The following is an 18,220-nucleotide window of genomic DNA, read 5'->3' as shown; positions in this document are numbered from 1 at the left end:
CGACAAGGTTCCTTTCTTTGTATATGATAATAATTATAATAATAAATAAACAACAGTCATCAACAGTTCACAGTTGTCTAAGACGAAGACAGCGCTGAGGTGGCAAAGGAACTATCACGTACAAACAATAACAGAGCACTCATTGAACAGGTTCCATGGGTACCAAATTTGACCAAGATGGGACCGTTAGCACCGGTAGAGATGCCAAACATGGCCTAAGCGGTACGGATAAGTCAGCTACAAAATACCCTCTTTCCTCTAATAGTCGCTGAACTACTGATTTCGTTACTAACAATATCTGATACGTAGACGGTAACTTTTATCCACCTATACAAGAAAAGACTTCCTGTAAAAGGAGGCGAAATGAGAAGGCACCTTTCAAGATATATGTGAATCACAACTCTTTGCTTGATGACGACGATGCAGCAGAGGACGAAATCAACACCAATGATAGTTCCGTATTTACAGGGTCCGAATTTTCTACGAACTACTCAATAGAGGAGGATGACCTTGGTATTGCCGCCGGGAACTCCACTCATAGGAAAGAGCCTTTAAAGAAAAGAAAGAAAATAACCGTTGTAAAGAAAGCCGCTAAAGTAGAATCCCAGATTTTGGTTAGTTCTCTACCAGAGCGATACCAAACGTTATTTCCGTTTGATAGATTCAACAAAATGCAATCGGCAGCCTTCAGTACACTATATGAAAGCAATGAAAATTGCGTGGTTACTTCACCTACAGGTTCTGGGAAGACCGTTTTGCTCGAATTGGCTATCCTGTCAACTCTAAACAGTATCCAAAAAAAGTCAGACTCTAATACAAAGATACTGTATATTGCTCCCACCAAATCGTTATGCTGCGAGATCTCGAAGAAATGGGAACCCAAGTTTCTTGACTTGACAGTGGGGATGCTCACAAGTGACACATCTTATCTCGATAATGACAGCGTGAAAAAGTGCAACATTATAATCACCACACCGGAGAAATGGGATTTACTTACGCGGAAATGGAAAGACTATAAGAGATTATTCGAGCTGGTCAAATTGGTCCTAGTGGATGAAATACATACAATTAGTGAAAAAAGAGGTGCCACCCTGGAAGTAGTTTTGACAAGAATGAATAACATGTGCCCCGATATCAGAATTGTTGCTGCAAGTGCCACTATACCAAATATCGAAGATGTAGCCTCTTGGCTAAAAGCTAAGAATCGGAAATCGGCAAAGATCCTAAAATTTGACGATGAATATCGACAAGTTACTTTGGAAAAACACGTATACGGTTTCCAATTCTACAATAAAAATTCATTCCAGAGAGACGCTTTCTACAATACCAAACTGTCAGAAGTTTTGTTGGAACACTGCAAAGGTAAACCGACAATGATTTTTTGTCCAACAAGGGCCTCAACTGTCTCCACAGCAAAGTACTTAGCGAAACACGTTGCCTCATCTTTACGGATACCGCGGAATAAAGGCTCAATCACTCTATCGGACCCAGCCATTCAGGACTGTTTCAACGCTGGGGTCGGATTTCATAATGCAGGTCTTTCATTACCAGATAGAACCGCAATGGAACAGAACTTCATGAATGGAAAAGTTCGGATACTTTGCTCAACATCGACATTAGCTGTAGGCGTGAATTTACCAGCATATCTTGTTGTAATCAAGGGGACAAGTATGTGGAACAGTTCAGAAAACAAGGAATATTCCAATTTAGAGATTTTACAAATGATCGGTAGAGCCGGGCGGCCACAGTTTGAGAAAACGGGTTGCTCAGTAATAATGACCGATGTTGAGCAGAAAAGTAAGTACGAGAAGCTACTCGATGGAAATGACATGCTGGAAAGTACCTTACATTTAGATTTGATTGAGCATATTTGCTCAGAGATCTCATTGGGATGTATAACGTCCATAGAAAGCGCTGTTTCATGGATTGAAAAGAGTTTTTTCTTTGTGCGCTTCCAGAAAAACCCATCAGCATACTGGCAAGTGACGAAACATCTACGATCAGACATCAAACAGCACGCGGTTCTCAAAAACTTTTGTCAGGGGCTGGTCAAGCAGTTGCTAGAAGCAATGTTGATAGTTGATCAAGATGGCACACTTTTGTGTACTCCCTTTGGCCAGGCAATGGTCCGGCATTATGTTCTATTCGATACGATTAAAAGATTTATCGGTGCCAAAAAAGGGCGTTCTCTGCAGGATGTCTTGGATATTTTGGTGCGTTCAGAAGAATTTTCCGAGATGCGTCTAAGATATAATGAAAAGAAATTGTACAAGGAAATAAACCTCTCACCACTAATAAGGTATCCATATCTCACGGAGAAAAAACAAAGCCAAATCATTGACCAAACCTTTCAGAAGACATCTTTGCTTATTCAATATGAACTAGGTGGCCTTGAGTACCCATTGCATGATTGGGCACGTAAATTGCATTCTGTACTCGTTCAAGACAAATTGCGAGTGTTTCGGCACTCTTACCGTCTACTGAAGTGCATGGTTGACACCTTTATTGAACAGAAGGATGGCCTCTCTTTGAAAAACGCACTGTTTTTGTTAAGATGCATCAATGCCAATGCATGGGAGGATAGTTGTATGGTATTACGCCAACTGAAATCCATCGGTTTAGTCTCTGTACGGAAATTGGCAAATCATAATGTTACTACTCTACAAGCATTGAAACAACTAGATGATGGCGAGATTGAGTACTTCTTGGGGTTGAAGCTAGGAATGGGTGCCAAAATCAAAGAAGATATTCTCCTATTACCTAAGCTAACAATACAGAGCAAAGTGACTTCCTGTAAAAATTTGAACGACGGAATAAATGTTGTTTTCAAAGTTGAGATATCAGCGGAATTTAGAACTGCGGTATGGCATGGCTCACACCTCTCTCTGGACATTGAAATTTTGAAAGATTCCGACGAACTTGTAGATTTCCGTAGAATCCAGTTGAGTCAACTCAAGGAGCCGAAGGCATATAGAGTATGTGCGTTCTTTGACTCTATCGAGTCTGAGCTAGTGTTCTCATTGCATTGTCAAGAAGTGGCAGGACTGGGTGAATCGATTACTTTTTGCGCTAATGAACTACCCATCGAATACAGGAACAAATTGGGGAGGTATAGTCATCACAAATCGCCGAAGGGCACACTTTTCATACCAGAAAGTGATGCAAGCATTGACAGTCTATCATCTGATGACAGCCTACTTCAGTATTTGGGTGATGAAAAATACAAAGGTGACATGTCCCGAAGGAAAACTACAGCCAACGGGCCATGCTTAAAAGGAGGCGCGACTTTAAAAAGGGCCAACATACTTGAAGATGTTCACCCTGCTAAAGAGTGCAGTACTCGACAACGTTCTGTGGGATCTTTTTCGAAACAACGGCTTAAAGAAAGCGAAGTGGGCAATACGGGATCCAAACACCAAACGCAACGGGGAATTCGAAGTATCGCAGACTTATCTGGGGGATATCGCTACGATAACTTCGACAAAACGCGTTCCACTGCTACCCGTAATTCCAGTTTATCGGTCCTCGAACACGACGAGCTGTCGATTTTGAGGGATGATACTGATTTAGAAACACATACCAATGCTCCACCCCTAGAAAGCACATATAGTCCGACTATTGAAAGTATATCAATCGATTCTGAGGGTAGCTGTGTTGCTGTGTTGGACCTGGAATCTACGCAACTTCCGGCACCTGACGGGGCCGCTCAACAGACCACATCGTCTGGGAGTAGCATTGAATCGTGTTCCCTTGATTTCTTGGGATCAGATGTCGAAGTTGATTGAAATACACTGAATATTCGCTAAGCAAACAAACAAGGAAACGGTAAGAACTGGGAGAATTAAGAAACTCGTTAACAATAAAGCCTTAAATGTACCTCTATAAAGTATATAACTACCTCTATCGATACGATAAATTCTCTGATCATTTCCCCAGAAGTAGTATCACTATCAGTCAAGATTGGAAAAAGGGTGTCGTTATGTAAGAAGAAAAGAATTGCTCATTAAGTGTGGGGGGCAGAACGGGGACCACTTCATGGTGTGATAATCCCGACAGATTTTCCAGCTTCTAGTCTCTTTTTGGACAAGGCTGCGATCACGGCAGCACCGGCACCTGAACCGTCCTCTGCAGCGGTCAAGACGATTGGGTACGAAGACGCTGGCCCGTGTTCCCAACCGAAGATGTCTCTCAACGCTTGGGCGGCGTGCTCTTGGAAACCTGGGTACCTGTTGAAGACGGACCCATCGCAGGCAACGGAACCGGATTTGTAACCTCTCTTCTCAAAGACGGCAGCAATACCAGTGACACTCAATCTTGCAGCTCTCAACCCGATCAGTTCACACAGTCTTCTGATCAACTTACGTTCTGGGACCGTGGTGTTGATGCCCAATTCGTTTTGCAGGATCTCGTCCGTGTCCTCCAAGTTTTCGAAGGGGTCGTTCTCGATTCTGGATGGGAAGGAGGTGTCCATGATGTAAGGGGTGTTCAGTTTAGTCATGTCCTGGTCGCACAGGATACAGCCCTTTTCGTACACGTCTAGAATCGCCAAACGCAGGATTTCACCCAGGTAGTAACCGGAGGACATCTTTTCAAAAGTCTGCTGCCCTGGTCTTGGGGAGGCCTCGTCGATCGCAATGTCGTACTTGGTTCTTGGCAAGATCTTGTGCTCGTTGTCGAAGGACCCGTACTCACAGTTGATGGCCATTGGTGCCGTGGCTGGAATGTCGTCAGCGAGTTTCCCCTTTAACTTGGGAATGTTGGCGACCTCCTCGTAGTAGGCCCCGTTGACACCGGTCCCGAAGATGACACCCATCTTGGTGTCCCCGTCCGTGTACGAAGAAGCGACGAGAGTCCCCGTGGTATCGTTGATCAGGGCGACGACCTGGATGGGGAGGTTCCTTTTGGTGATCTCCTTGACTAGCATGGGGACGACGTCGTGACCCTCGATGTTGGGGATGTCAAACCCTTTGGTCCAGGTCTGCAAGATACCTTGGTTGATTCTGTCCTGAGACGCTGGGAAGGAGAAAGTGAACCCCAATGGGATAGGTTCTGAGACGCCGTGAGGGAACTGTTCCTCGACGAAACTCTTCAGGGACTCGGCAATGAAGACGAACAACTCGTCTGGGTTCTTGGTGGTTCTCATGGCGTCTGGGATCTTGTACTTGGACTGCGTAGTGTCGAAAGTACGGTCGCCGCCCAATTTGACGAGGACAACACGCAGGTTTGTGCCACCAAGGTCAATTGCCAGGAAATCGCCCTTTTCTTTACCAGTGGGGCATTCGACGACCCACCCTGGGATCATGGGGATGTTCCCACCTTCGGGGGACAGACCCTGGTTCAATTCCGTGATGAAGTGCTTTGTGACCTCCTGCAATTTCTCAGCAGAAACGGAAAACATTTCCTCGAATTCCTTAACCTCATTCAGCAGTTTGGAGGGGACATCGGCCATAGAGCCCTTTCTGGCAGGTGGTTTTTTGGGACCTAGATGAACCATTATTCAGTCTGATAAATTGTCTTGAATTGACCAGTTGTGTTTCAGAAAGGGGTTCTAAGCGACGGAAGAAAAGCAAAGACAGAACAGAGCACGAACAGAATCCAAGCTTAAAACTGAATAAACCCTTTTTATATCGAGAACGAGAGATTGAGAGAGAGTAGTGCATATTCCACGCAGAGCATGATACCACGGGCCTTTTTTTTTTCCTTCCATTCTTCCATCCCTTCGCTGGTGCGCTTGACTGAGAATGAAGTCAGCCCTCAAACCTGCTATCGCCGTGTATATTCATGGGCGTTCCCGGCCCAGAAGAAGAAGAAGCTGGTATAATACCAGCGAATTCCCAAAGTCAGCGATGCGATGCGATACGAGATCCGCGCTGAGCCAAGGCGTTCCCCACAGAACCCCCCGCAGCGGCAGCGCGAGAAAGCGCCGGTTTTATTTTTGCTCTCGTAATTACCTCACGGCGTTTTTTCTGCTTCTGCCCAGAAAGTGCCGCAGGCGGGGTTTATCCGGCGCAGGGGGCAGAGCGGAAGCGCACAGAAAGCGCCGCAGGGACTGCGCGGTTGGAATATTGTCGTTATGTACGTAGTGGTAGGGCGTGGCTGGGAGCATACGGTAGTGTGATGAGCACAGGTGGGCCAGGATCGGTGCAAGTAGAGGCTGTCGGTTGGGATGGTATGGTGCGGGGCGCCCGCCCCTATTGGCCGTTCTCAATGCCTAGAACTTTGTGTCTCCGGCTCGAGAAGAGAAGCGCTCAATATTGTAGGAAATCCTCCCTATTTCTGGTCAGCTGGTGTTTGTGGTTGTGGTTGTGGTGGTTGTGGTGGTGAGCATCCGTTCGCTGTGGTTCTAGAAGTTGCGGATCGTTGTTGTAACTTGCTTGATCGTCCTCCTTAACAACTTGCTCGGGCTCGTATAGTGTTATGAAGCCGTACTTGACCAGCGAGGAGGGGATGAACCCGTGACACTGGTCGTAGTGCTCTATTAGCTCGAACACAGAGGGGAAGGGTAACAGAGCCCTGCAACTGGGCTCTCTACAAACCATGTCGCTCCACAGTAGGGGATCCTCCACTATCCCGCCCTCAACCGAGTTTTCAGGAGTCGGTATGTACGTCATCAACGTCGGGTCGTCGTAGATTCCAGTAAGCTTGCTGACCACGTGACTCTCGAGCAAATGACTGATCAGTTCATCGTGTGGACCCAACACGGTGGAACAGTCGTCATAGGGGCACTGGAAGGGCACAAGATGTTGCAAGGGTACACCGGTGTCCAGCAGAGCATTCTGCAAGTCCGGAGGACCAGTCGTGTACTCGGGAGTCTTGTCCAGCCTTTCCTTGGAGTCCACAAGAGATTTACTAGAACCCGTCAAGTTAAAATCCGTACAGGGGGAGTATATTTTCTTCATACCCAAAGCTTTCTGCACCTGCTGTCGCTTAGTGTCAATACCGAGCAATTTCTCTGCCCTCTTCGCATGCGTCGCCAGATGCCTCTTCAACTGCTGTCCAGTGACAAACCCTTTCTCGCAAAAATCACACTGCCTGGGCTTGACTTGCGAATGCGACCACTTGTGCACACTTAAATGGCATGGCCGCATAAACCGCTTCCCACACTCATCGCAGACGTATGGCCTCTCGTTCGTGTGCGATGACCGGTGCTGTTGCAGAAGGCAGGGACGGTTGAACACTTTCCCGCATCCTTCAAACTGGCACTTGAACACTTTCGGACGCCTCTTCACCACAGCATCACCCATGGTGGAATCCTGTCTTGTGTTTGGTTGGCGATATAATCGGATTGTGGGTTTCCCCAGTCTAGTGCAGGTGTTACTTAATATCCGGTGCACAGATCTTGTAACGAAAATCCAATGCAGACCGTCTGACAGATCACTTCATACGGAGATTCCTCGACCCACACTCCCCAAGAAAGGGAAGTATCAAGAGACCAAGCAAATACACAGAGATGTGCTCGGCAGATGGGCTCCGTGCGGCGCAAACGAATAATTCACAATTATAGTGTTGTAGTGTACACTCTTAACCGCAAACTCGTCTGGGCGATAGGGGACACAAACATCTACGGAAGTAATCTTGTATCAATCAGAAATGAGTCTCTGTCACTGATGACAAAAGCAACAAGAATGAATAATTGAACATAAAAATAACATAACATATATCGTACAATCGTTAAAATCGGCACACTTCAAGCTCCATTGCTGCCTCACAGTTCCCATGTAGCCTAATCTAGTTCACCGTGATTATTGGGCGACAGCAACACTTTGATGTTTGTCGCTTTGTTGTTCATCAGCTCGAGAAAACCCTTTTCCCAACCATCTTCGATCCTGTATCTGCCAGTAATTAGGTGCTTGCACTCTTCAATGTCGATCTTGCCATCTTTGAAGGCCTCAGTGACTTCAGCGAAGTCTTGAACGGTATAGCCAATTGAACCGGTCACATCCTTTTCCAGAAGGGTGATGCCCATTGGGTTGAAATCAAACCCGCTCCCCCATATAGCGACGTTGCAGAGTGTACCGCGATAGTGTGCTGCCTGAAGACCAGTGTTGAACGTGGCGGGGACACCAGAACAATCGAAGGCAAAATCGAACCCTTTACCGTCGAAAGTCTTGGACCTCAGCATTGCTACAGACTTATCACCATGGGTGGAAGGGTCGAAAGTTTCAACGTGCATCCTGTCCGCCAATTCTCTCCTCATAGTGGCAGGCTCGGAGACAATGATCTTTGAGGCTCCTTGCGCCTTAAGGACCAAAATCATGGCCAGACCAATCGGACCCGCTCCGAGCACTAGGGCAGACTTACCTGGTGGGAATTTTGAAACTCTTGCTGCATGCCACGCAACTGACAGAGGCTCAATCAGAGCAGCAACATCCATGGGGAACCCATCTGGCAACTTGACGACGTGGTGCTCGATGGTTACTATCCGCTCCGCAAAGGCTCCGCCAACGACACCGAGTCCCATAAACCCAGCATACTCGCAACAGTTGTCGCAGCGGTCTTTACACGCATTACAGGCCGGGGTTTTATAATGTTTGGACTCTGGCCACCTGTGCAAGTCAACGCAACTACACGTAGCCTCGACGACAACACGGTCTCCCACCTTGACTTTGGTCACTTTTGGTCCAACTTTCGCAACGTAGCCGGAGAATTCGTGGCCCATGGCTTGTGGTATAGATTTATTTGAAAGAACGTTTTTCTCACCATCTTTGGGCATGAAAATTGGGCCGTCCGTGTACTCGTGAAGATCGGTCCCACAGATCCCGCAAAACGCCACATCAACGATCAACTCATCGTCTGCCTCAATTTCCGGTTCCCTCAATTCATCAGTGAAGTGAATATCACCCTTTTTGAAATACGCTAAACCTCTCATTGTGGGGATATATCCCTTTCATTGAGAGGGGAAGAAAAGAGCATATGCGTAACACCGGTGTATCTCTGATAATCACCATACCTTGTTACATACATGAACAAGATTTGTGTTTTTATACGTGCGAGTACTCCCTATTGTATTATCGTCAGTTGATACTGGCAGTCTGCTGTTCTTTTTCCGACTTCCTTTTTTTGGACAACGACGGGCTTGTATATGCGCCCGTGATAGCAGTATCACTACCCCCGCCCCCTGACCCTCGTAAACGATTCTTCTAGCCTCCCTTCAAACACCTCGCCCAATTCCCTTACGACGCCGGGTTTCCTCTGTTTCCATTGGACTAAGTGTGAAAAAGATGGGCAGCATTACGACACTACTACTACGTTGAATATGGTAAACGAGTATGACCATATGCATGAAAACAGAGTAGTCGTGAAGACTACGTGCGCTTCCCCAGTTTTAAGTGCTTCTTTATGGAGAATATTCTATTGCATACCCAAGTGTTCTATTCCTACGTCAAGATCAAAGACAAAGAAATAAAACGGAAGACACGATGCGTTCGAATTGAAGTGCGGGGGTGATTGTAAGTAGAAAAGTAAAGCCGAAGCAAACACAGATTGCTGCGTCTTCCAAGATTCGTCATGGACAGATGCAATGCAAGACACGGAAGCAACTTGAGAAAACTGACCGAGTAATTACGTACTGATCAGATGACACAACTGTGACACCGGTACAAACAAGAGTGTGCATGGTGAAAATATCCTTTTTTTATGCGTCTTGGGACGGATACATTCGAAGCTCCTACCAGCTTTTCTTTTTATCACCACGTGCGTGATTTGACCTTCCATGTTGAATTCAGGCACAAACAAGAAAATGTAAGTGACCCCCCCCCCCCCCCCGCCATGCCCGCGTTTGTGCAGGAAAAATAATTAATGCGGGGGTCGAGGAGATCCAGTGACCGGAAATCAAAAAAAGTAAATGGCCCTATCGAACCCACCTCACCACCCACGCCGCAATATCATTTTTTTCTTGCACTGTTTTCACTGGATGGTCTAGACGTAACAGTAGTATACATTTGAACTGACCACCCCACCCCCTTGAGAGGGCCATGATATAACAAAAATATGCCTATTCCCAATGGACATGTGTTTTAGCTCATCAACAATAACTTCTTTTCTCTGGTAAAGACGTAACGATGGTCAGTTGACGAACCCGGTGTACTGTGGACCGAATCTCCAAAGAAGAATTCTGTCCTGGTCTCCACAGGAACGACACAGACAACACAGGAGACGCCAATGTACACCACACTCCGCACCTCCACACATTATTATCCTTCGGGGGCCTGGAACTCGTATCAAGTACATGTCTGGGGTAGAAGCCACCGGCCGTGCCAACTAGGACAATTGCCTGGATGGAACAACTACCGTGTCCACCCAGTTGGGATTTGTCCCTAGTCCGTATCTCTCTTCTCCGCGGGGCTGCACACTCGGACGGATGTTCTCCGAACCCTCCAATTTTTTAGTCCAATTTCTTTTCCCTCTCCCGCCCTTCTCCTGCGGATGTTTCTGAGCGCCTGCCCTCGCCCAAAACGTCATCACCAAACTCCCCGTTGTCCGTTGCAGCCTCGACCCCCCCGCGCCTGCTCTGCGGCGTGTCTGACTGGAGAGGGTGGGGGTGAGTCTCTTCGAGAAACTCCCCTGCCAGTGTCCCTGCCGCTGCGTCACAGCGCCCCGGCTGCCCCCACTGCTGCCCCGCAGGAGCCCCGCGTTGGGCTCCACGTTGCTGCAGTAATGCGCCACGAGGGAAACACAATGACCCGCAGAGAAACGCCACAGCAGCCCGCGCCCCGGAAAAATTGTTCACTTGCCCGCTCGGACTTGAGTACTCCGGGGGGCTCCTCGGAGAACAATAGCAATGGGGTCCCCAATGGAAAAAAGAAAGGAAAGAAAAAAGAAAGAAAAGCAACCATCCTCTGATAAGATGCCCACCCACCCCCCCGCTTGCTATTGTTTTACCTCTTTATGGTTCGACTTTTGGTTGCTAAAGTTGCAATGTCCACATACAAGGTAAGGAGATGTTTGGTTCGTTAGCAAAGTGGCAGACTCTCCGTATGGTTGGTTTTTTTTTCATATATAAAGCATTGACATTTCCCTCTATTTGCTTTACTGGAATGGTTCCCAAATATTGTTTCAGTTGCTATTTCTTATTTCATCTAGAAGAAATCCACAACACTCACAACTATTCTCTACATCTTCTAATACAAGAAAGAGTTAGCTTCTCTAATAAAACGGAAGAATAAAGAATAGAGACAAATAGAATTACTCACTGCCCCAAATGTCAAACGAAGTTGATAACGCGTCTACTGCGTCAGGTTCACGCTCCATGTTATCTGACTCTTCCAATAAGGTCGAAAACGATGAGATGAAGGCGTTCGGCACCGATGCTAACGGTATGGAAGTCGCTGCAGCTGAAATGCCAAAGAAGCCAGCTTCCGCTTATGTTACTGTCTCCATCCTTTGTCTGATGATCGCTTTTGGTGGTTACGTCTACGGTTGGGATACCGGTACCATCGGTGGGTTCTTGAATCATGAGGATTTCTTAAGGAGATTTGGGCAAAAACATAGTGACGGAACCTACTACTTCTCCAACCCAAGAATGGGGTTGATTGTTGCTATTTTCAACATTGGTTGTGCTATCGGTGGTTTGGCTTGGTCAAGACTGGGTGATATCTACGGTCGTAGATTGGCCCTAGTCTGGGTTACCATTGTTTACATGATCGGTCTAGTCATCTCCATCGCCTCTATTGACAAGTGGTACCAATACTTCATCGGTAGAATTATTTCCGGTTGCGGTGTTGGTGGTATTGCTGTCTACTCTCCATTGCTGATTTCCGAAGTCTCCCCCAAACATGTCAGAGGTACATTGGTGTCCTGTTACCAATTGATGATTACCCTAGGTATTTTCTTAGGTTACTGTACCAATTACGGTACGGAACACGGTTACACTAACTCCACCCAATGGAGAGTCCCTCTAGGTCTTGGTTTTGCTTGGGCTCTTTTTATGATCGCTGCTATGTTGTTTGTCCCAGAGTCTCCCCGTTTCTTGATTGAGGTTGGTAGAATGGAGGATGCCAAGGTTTCCGTCGCTAGATCTAACAAGCTAACCGTCGATGATCCTTCTGTCATTGCCGAAGTTGAATTTTTGGCTGCTGGTATCGAAGCTGAAAGAGAAGCTGGATCAGCCAACTGGGGGGAATTATTCTCCACCAAGGGAAAAGTTCTTCAGAGAACTATTTTAGGTGTTATGATTCAATCTTTGCAACAATTGACAGGTGCTAACTACTTCTTCTTCTACGGTACTCAAATTTTTGAAGCTGTTGGTCTAAAGGACTCTTACCAAACTGCTATTATCATCGGTGTTGTTAACTTCGCCTCAACTTTCCCTGCTATTTACTTTGTCGAAAGATTCGGTCGTCGTACCGGTTTGTTATGGGGTGCTGCTGGTATGATTTGTTGCTTCGTTGTCTTCGCCTCGGTCGGTGTCACGAGATTATATCCAAACGGTAAAGACCAACCATCTTCCAAGGGTGCCGGTGACTGTATGATTTGCTTCACTTGTTTCTTCATCTTCTGTTTTGCCACCACCTGGGCCCCAACTGCCTACGTTATTGTGTCTGAATCTTTCCCATTGAGAGTCAAGGCCAAGGGTATGGCTTTGTCCATTGCCGCCAACTGGATCTGGAACTTCTTGCTGGGTTTCTTCACTCCATTTATTACCGGTGCTATCAACTTCTACTACGGTTACGTCTTTATGGGCTGTCTGTGCTTTTCTTGGGTCTATGTTTTCTTCTTTGTCCCAGAAACAAAGGGGTTGTCTTTGGAAGAAGTTAACATCATGTGGGAAGAAGGTGTCCTACCATGGAAATCAGCTTCTTGGGTCCCACCATCCAAGAGAGACAGCGACTACGATGCCGATGCCATGGCTCACGACGACGTTCCATTCTACAAGAGAATGCTTGGAAAATAAGTGCAGTTTGCTTTGCAAAGCATTTCTAACCTTCTTTTCTTCAAAAATCTCTTTCACCTAATGTTACAATTTTAATAATTTAATTACGACTAAATACGATTTTTACTTGAACATTCTTCATGTACTGAGTTCGTTAACCTGTCTTCAAGAGTAGGAGGATGCAAGGAACACACTGGTCCAACGATTATGTTACTATAGTACCTTTCGATTTTTAATCAGACTCGTCTTCGTTTCATTTGTGTTGTCAGGAGGTTTTTCATATAAAACATAATGCACTCTAACAATGTGTCGCTTCTCAATTTTTGTTTACGATGCTAAAGTAAAGATGGACAGGATGTCAGACATAAAATTAGAGCAGTATTGGGGAGGGTCTGTTAGCGTTGTGACAGCTCCTCATATTATACCAAATTAATTAATCGAAGATATGATGGTATCAAAGAGGGAAAGAGGTAATCTTTTTCCTTTGAGCGAGTGCGGGATGGGCCAAGTTCGGTAAGGAAGATATTACTATTTATTCAGAAAAGGCACTACCATTATCTATTTATTACACATATACCCCATGGGATTAAAATAATGTAGGAATGTCGTGTGATTTCTAGATATTGCGAGACGGTGTTTATTTTAATCATGGGCTAATAACCCACCTCTACCGATCAAATCCGTACTCTCTCGAATTTTGAGTCACGACTCTCACTCCATGATCACTATGATGTCTATGCAATACTGGTTTATCTCAAATACATTCCCTGCTATGACATGATGGATCTCAAGCTCGCACCCCAAAACTGCATTTTCAACTTGTAGCAGAGTTCTGTTCTAGAGGGGGTCAGAATCACAATTTTTAAAACAAAAGACTGCATTGGGATGGTAAGAAGGTGTCGCAATTTTCCTAGCAAGAGAGGGTTGTATTTCATCTATAACATGAACGTGAGGATAAATCAGTAACTCCCTTTGGGAATGGACTCATGACCCGTTACCCTATCTAATACAGTATTATAAACTATTATAAACCCGACATGCGAGTATACGAACTCGAGGCATGCGGATGGCCTGTTATCCGGAACATATATAAACCCCAAGGTAGCTGCACCGACATCCTTCAAGACCGCCTCTAAATCCAGGACTCAAGGAAGGAACCAGTCTTAGACAAGGAGGGGAACTGATATACCTACATACTTTACATACTTTATCCAAAAACAACCCACTCTAGCTTTTGCAAAAACGCTACCAAGAACTTTCAGTACCTGGACACTTTTTCCAAATGGTTTCATTGGTTATGTATATTAGAGTGTTGAAGTAGCTATTTCTCATTCCAACAGTATCACTGTACTGCTTTGAAGGAGAGTATCTCCATGAGCTATCTCACTTGTGGCATATGAGATAGGTGGTGATGCGGATGTCCGAGACTGATACAATGGCTAATACAATATTCTGTTACTGATATTGGTCAGTCTAATACAATTAAGAATAGGATGATGGGTTGTTCGGTCCGTGTAATGCTAAACTAAGTAGAGTATGTAAGTGTGTTCTGTTTACGACCCATACTGGGATATCTGTCACATCCATGCGTACTCTGTCTCTCATATTGACTGTCCTGGTGAATATACATTAAGAGAAAAGGTTTTCTCGAATGCATACATCACGCACTAAACGTTTCACGCTACTTTCAAGGTTATGTCGTCCCAAACATGCAATACACCAGCTCATCCATACTGGAGCTATCGGTTGCTTTTGGTGGAGTATTTTTCTTTCCATACCAACCTTACACTTGATCCCACTTAGACGAGGAATCTCGACACAGGGTTAATAAACGTCCAAGGCAAGCGGCTTTGTAGAGTTCTCATCGTCTATTTGAGAACAATATTCTAGCCAAAATAAACACTGACGAGAACACACCCTTCAGCTTTCTCTGAGTTCCCATACCTTCCATATCTTGGAGTTACGTTGCAGCATTCCTTAATAGGAATATTTTTGGCTTGCCAATCCCCCCCTCCTTTCCACTGCTGGGAAGCAAATAAACCTTAATATATCCGCATTTAGAAAGAATTTTGTTTTCGAAAATGATTTTCCTTTCGATGATTTTCCCTTTATAAAATTGTTGCTTGATCGAGCTTCTATCCAAGATGCTAACGGAATCCTAGTTCCAAAACGATGTTGCAGTTTGCTTATAAGTCCTGTCCTCCCCTATGTGCTGTAAGTGGATACCTCCTATTCTCGGAACGGGTGTGGAAATAAACAAAGAAAGTCTATTTCAATCGGTGTATCGTTCGGATAGAACTCTTCTTCTTTTACTACTAATTGTTCAATCGACAGCGGGTGAAAACAACAAGCAGGCATTGTATTATCCAGTGTTACATCGTTGGATGTTAAGAAGGTACACTCCAGTAGAGCATGCAATATGGTCTTCTAAATGAACCGTCTCTAGTATATAAGTAGAGGAGATGCCATTTACCTTATTTCAGTTCCTTCTACCACATGTCTTAACTTATTCACGATAAGAGGACAAGATAGCAATGAACTTTCAATTGAGTGCGGTAATAATTTTGCCTTGGCTGCTGTGTTTTGCCTCTGCCCAAATATCTAGACCAGAGGCCTGTGCTGTCAAGGGAGTTGCCAGTGAAGGTCTCACTGCAAAGTTCTATCCATTTCCATTTCAAAAGTTTTCGTTGGTGCGTACTCCCAAATTTTATGGACACGATTATGCTGTTCCAAGCCCTATTCATGAGCTGAAAAACATCGTTGATCCAAATTTTGTAATTGGTGCTGAATGTATCCCAACTGACAAAAGTGCTCCATTCATATGTCACAACCCTACGTCGCACTATTGTGGCTCTATTGAATGTGAACCCTTCCAAAAGAATAGTCCATATTGGACCACAGACATATATGGATACAATACGACGGTATCCAATATCACTTTGGAATTAACTGGCTACCTACGGGCCCCAGAAACTGGAGTGTATAATTTCCACGTCGATCCCGCCGACGAAGCTGTTTATCTTTATGTTGGACCAGGTGACGCATTCAACTGCTGTGAACAAGATTCCAAACCAACAGTTGGTGCTACAGCTGCTTTAGGACTTGTTTTCCCAAAATCTGGGGAAACACAGTTTTATTTGGTTGAAGGTAATTATTATCCTATCAAACTGGTATATTTCAACGCCAATTGGATAGGACAGCTCCTTACATCGTTGACTTTACCGAGTGGTGCACTTTCAAAGGATTGGGGAAAGTATGTGTACTCTTACGAGAATTCTAAAAAGGGGGTGTGTTCATGGAATCCTTCAACTCCACCGGGAATAACTACAACATCGTACACCAGAGGATCCATCACCAAAGCTTCCACGATAGAGACAAGGTCTACTTTCACTATAGGTAGTAATGGAGGAACCACCCCCGTTGATATCATTGTAGTTGAAACACCAATTTCCGGCAATTCACCTTCGTCTAGTATTGGAGTTTCGTCAAGTGGCACACCTTCGTCTAGTATTAGATTGACGTCTTCGACTGAAGGTGTTTCCCCAACTCCAATTTCATTATCCCAAAGCTCACTCCAAATTTCGTCAAGTGGTACACCTTCGTCTAGTATTAGATTGACGTCTTCGACTGAAGGTGTTTCCCCAACTCCGATTTCATTATCCCAAAGCTCACTCCAAATTTCGTCAAGTGGTACACCTTCGTCTGGTATTAGATTGACGTCTTCGACTGAAGGTGTTTCCCCAACTTCAGTTTCATTATCCCAAAGCTCACTCCAAGTTTCGTCAAGTGGCACACCTTCGTCTAGTATTAGATTGACGTCTTCGACTGAAGGTGTTTCCCCAACTTCAGTTTCATTATCCCAAAGCTCACTCCAAATTTCGTCAAGTGGTACACCTTCGTCTGGTATTAGATTGACGTCTTCGACTGAAGGTGTTTCCCCAACTTCAGTTTCATTATCCCAAAGCTCACTCCAAGTTTCGTCAAGTGGCACACCTTCGTCTGGTATTAGATTGACGTCTTCGACTGCAAGTGTTTCCCCAACTTCAGTTTCATTATCCCAAAGCTCACTCCAAGTTTCGTCAAGTGGCGCACCTTCGTCTAGTATTAGATTGACGTCTTCGACTGAAAGTGTTTCCCCAACTTTACCAGGAACAACCAAAACATCCTACATCAGAGGATCGATCACGAAGGCTTCCACCATAGCGACAAGGTCTACGTTGAGTGTGGGCACTGACGGAAACACCACCCCCGTTAACATTGTGGTGGTTGAGACGCCAATTTCCGACAACACGCCTTTGACTGAGACATCGTACACCAGAGGCTCGATCACGAAGGCTTCCACCATAGCGACAAGGTCTACCGTTACTGTGGGCATCGACGGAAACACCACCCCTGTTAACATCGTGGTGGTTGAGACGCCAATTTCAGACAACACACCGTCGACTGGAAGTGTTTCCCCAACTGGTAATACCCAGATAATAAGCACCATACCCTCACATGGTTACCATAATATAACAACTGGCGAGGGATCGTCGACGAAAACTCCAAACACAGGCACTGCACCTCCTACCACCGCGAATACGTTGAAAACTACCCAAAAATACACCACACTAACCTCCACGGTTGTTGTGTGTGACTGTTCTGTGAAGTCCTCCAATGGCGTGTATGTTCCTACACACATTACTTTCCCCGTTGGCTCTCCTCCTACGAACGTAGTGGGCCAAGTCTTACACAACTACAATTCCTTGTCACTCCCTTCGAACCCAAAGAGTGATGTTACCGGAGCAGCTAACAGTGTTCCGACACCCCCAGGTGCAGACAGCTTCCAGTGGCGTAACTTTGTCACGTCCAGGTGTTTCTACCGCTGCTGTTCATACCTACGGAGGCAGCGCGGCTATATTTGGACCTTGTTTCTCTTTGGCAGGTGTATGCACACTTCTGTTATTGGCATTTTTCTGAGTCTGCCGCTTGATTGACCGATGCTTCGGTTTTCTTTTCGATTTTGTTTGTTCGTAAGTTGATTTAAGCAACTTCTCCTGTTTATAATCGTTTTTATTTAGATACCCTATATATGTAGCGTCCGTGATTATGATTTGTTTGGCCTTTTATGCAGAGTATCTATTTGAGAGGAAATGTTACGTCAAAGAATTTGGGGTGTATCATTTTGATCTGTTCGTTAATGTCCATAGTGCGAATATGTATGGATAATTTCAACTAGGCTTACCAAGTTATAGGTACTGTCGGAATATGGAGATGATGTTGCTTTAATCGTTTTGTTACTAGTCCACCGCCACCAGGGATGAGTTTCAATCCGCTACCTTTCTTGAGTTTGAGCATGTATGCTACAGC

At 45.3% G+C, this 18,220-nt stretch overlaps 6 protein-coding genes across 6 annotated transcripts; 3 read left to right on the top strand and 3 right to left on the bottom strand.

Annotated features, from left to right (window-relative positions):
* Positions 1–155: 155 nt before the first annotated feature.
* On the top strand, positions 156–3,785 carry HFM1 (DNA helicase; the record flags this gene model as incomplete). Its single annotated transcript, XM_022609681.1, has 2 exons — positions 156–222; positions 310–3,785. 2 exons carry the CDS (start codon positions 156–158, stop codon positions 3,783–3,785), a joined length of 3,543 nt encoding a protein of 1,180 aa, XP_022466052.1.
* A 248-nt stretch (positions 3,786–4,033) lies between these two features.
* On the bottom strand, positions 4,034–5,494 carry KNAG0I00140 (uncharacterized protein; the record flags this gene model as incomplete). The annotated part of the gene is made up of 1 exon (XM_022609680.1): positions 4,034–5,494. The coding sequence occupies one exon, from the start codon at positions 5,492–5,494 to the stop codon at positions 4,034–4,036; it is 1,461 nt and encodes a 486-aa protein (XP_022466051.1).
* Positions 5,495–6,248: 754 nt separating this feature from the next.
* On the bottom strand, positions 6,249–7,244 carry FZF1 (Fzf1p; the record flags this gene model as incomplete). The annotated part of the gene is made up of 1 exon (XM_022609679.1): positions 6,249–7,244. The coding sequence occupies one exon, from the start codon at positions 7,242–7,244 to the stop codon at positions 6,249–6,251; it is 996 nt and encodes a 331-aa protein (XP_022466050.1).
* Positions 7,245–7,723: 479 nt separating this feature from the next.
* Positions 7,724–8,869, bottom strand: BDH1 ((R,R)-butanediol dehydrogenase; the record flags this gene model as incomplete). The annotated part of the gene is made up of 1 exon (XM_022609678.1): positions 7,724–8,869. One exon carries the CDS (start codon positions 8,867–8,869, stop codon positions 7,724–7,726), a length of 1,146 nt encoding a protein of 381 aa, XP_022466049.1.
* Positions 8,870–11,200: 2,331 nt separating this feature from the next.
* On the top strand, positions 11,201–12,892 carry KNAG0I00110 (sugar porter family MFS transporter; the record flags this gene model as incomplete). Its single annotated transcript, XM_022609677.1, has 1 exon — positions 11,201–12,892. One exon carries the CDS (start codon positions 11,201–11,203, stop codon positions 12,890–12,892), a length of 1,692 nt encoding a protein of 563 aa, XP_022466048.1.
* A 2,513-nt stretch (positions 12,893–15,405) lies between these two features.
* On the top strand, positions 15,406–17,847 carry KNAG0I00100 (uncharacterized protein; the record flags this gene model as incomplete). The annotated part of the gene is made up of 1 exon (XM_022609676.1): positions 15,406–17,847. One exon carries the CDS (start codon positions 15,406–15,408, stop codon positions 17,845–17,847), a length of 2,442 nt encoding a protein of 813 aa, XP_022466047.1.
* Positions 17,848–18,220: the final 373 nt, after the last annotated feature.

The sequence above is a fragment of the Huiozyma naganishii genome, chromosome 9 (genome assembly GCF_000348985.1).
Source record: "Huiozyma naganishii CBS 8797 chromosome 9, complete genome".
Lineage (NCBI taxonomy): Eukaryota > Fungi > Ascomycota > Saccharomycetes > Saccharomycetales > Saccharomycetaceae > Huiozyma > Huiozyma naganishii.
The sequence above is the reverse complement of the archived record's forward strand: the minus strand, read 5'-3'. Positions and strand labels throughout refer to the sequence as shown.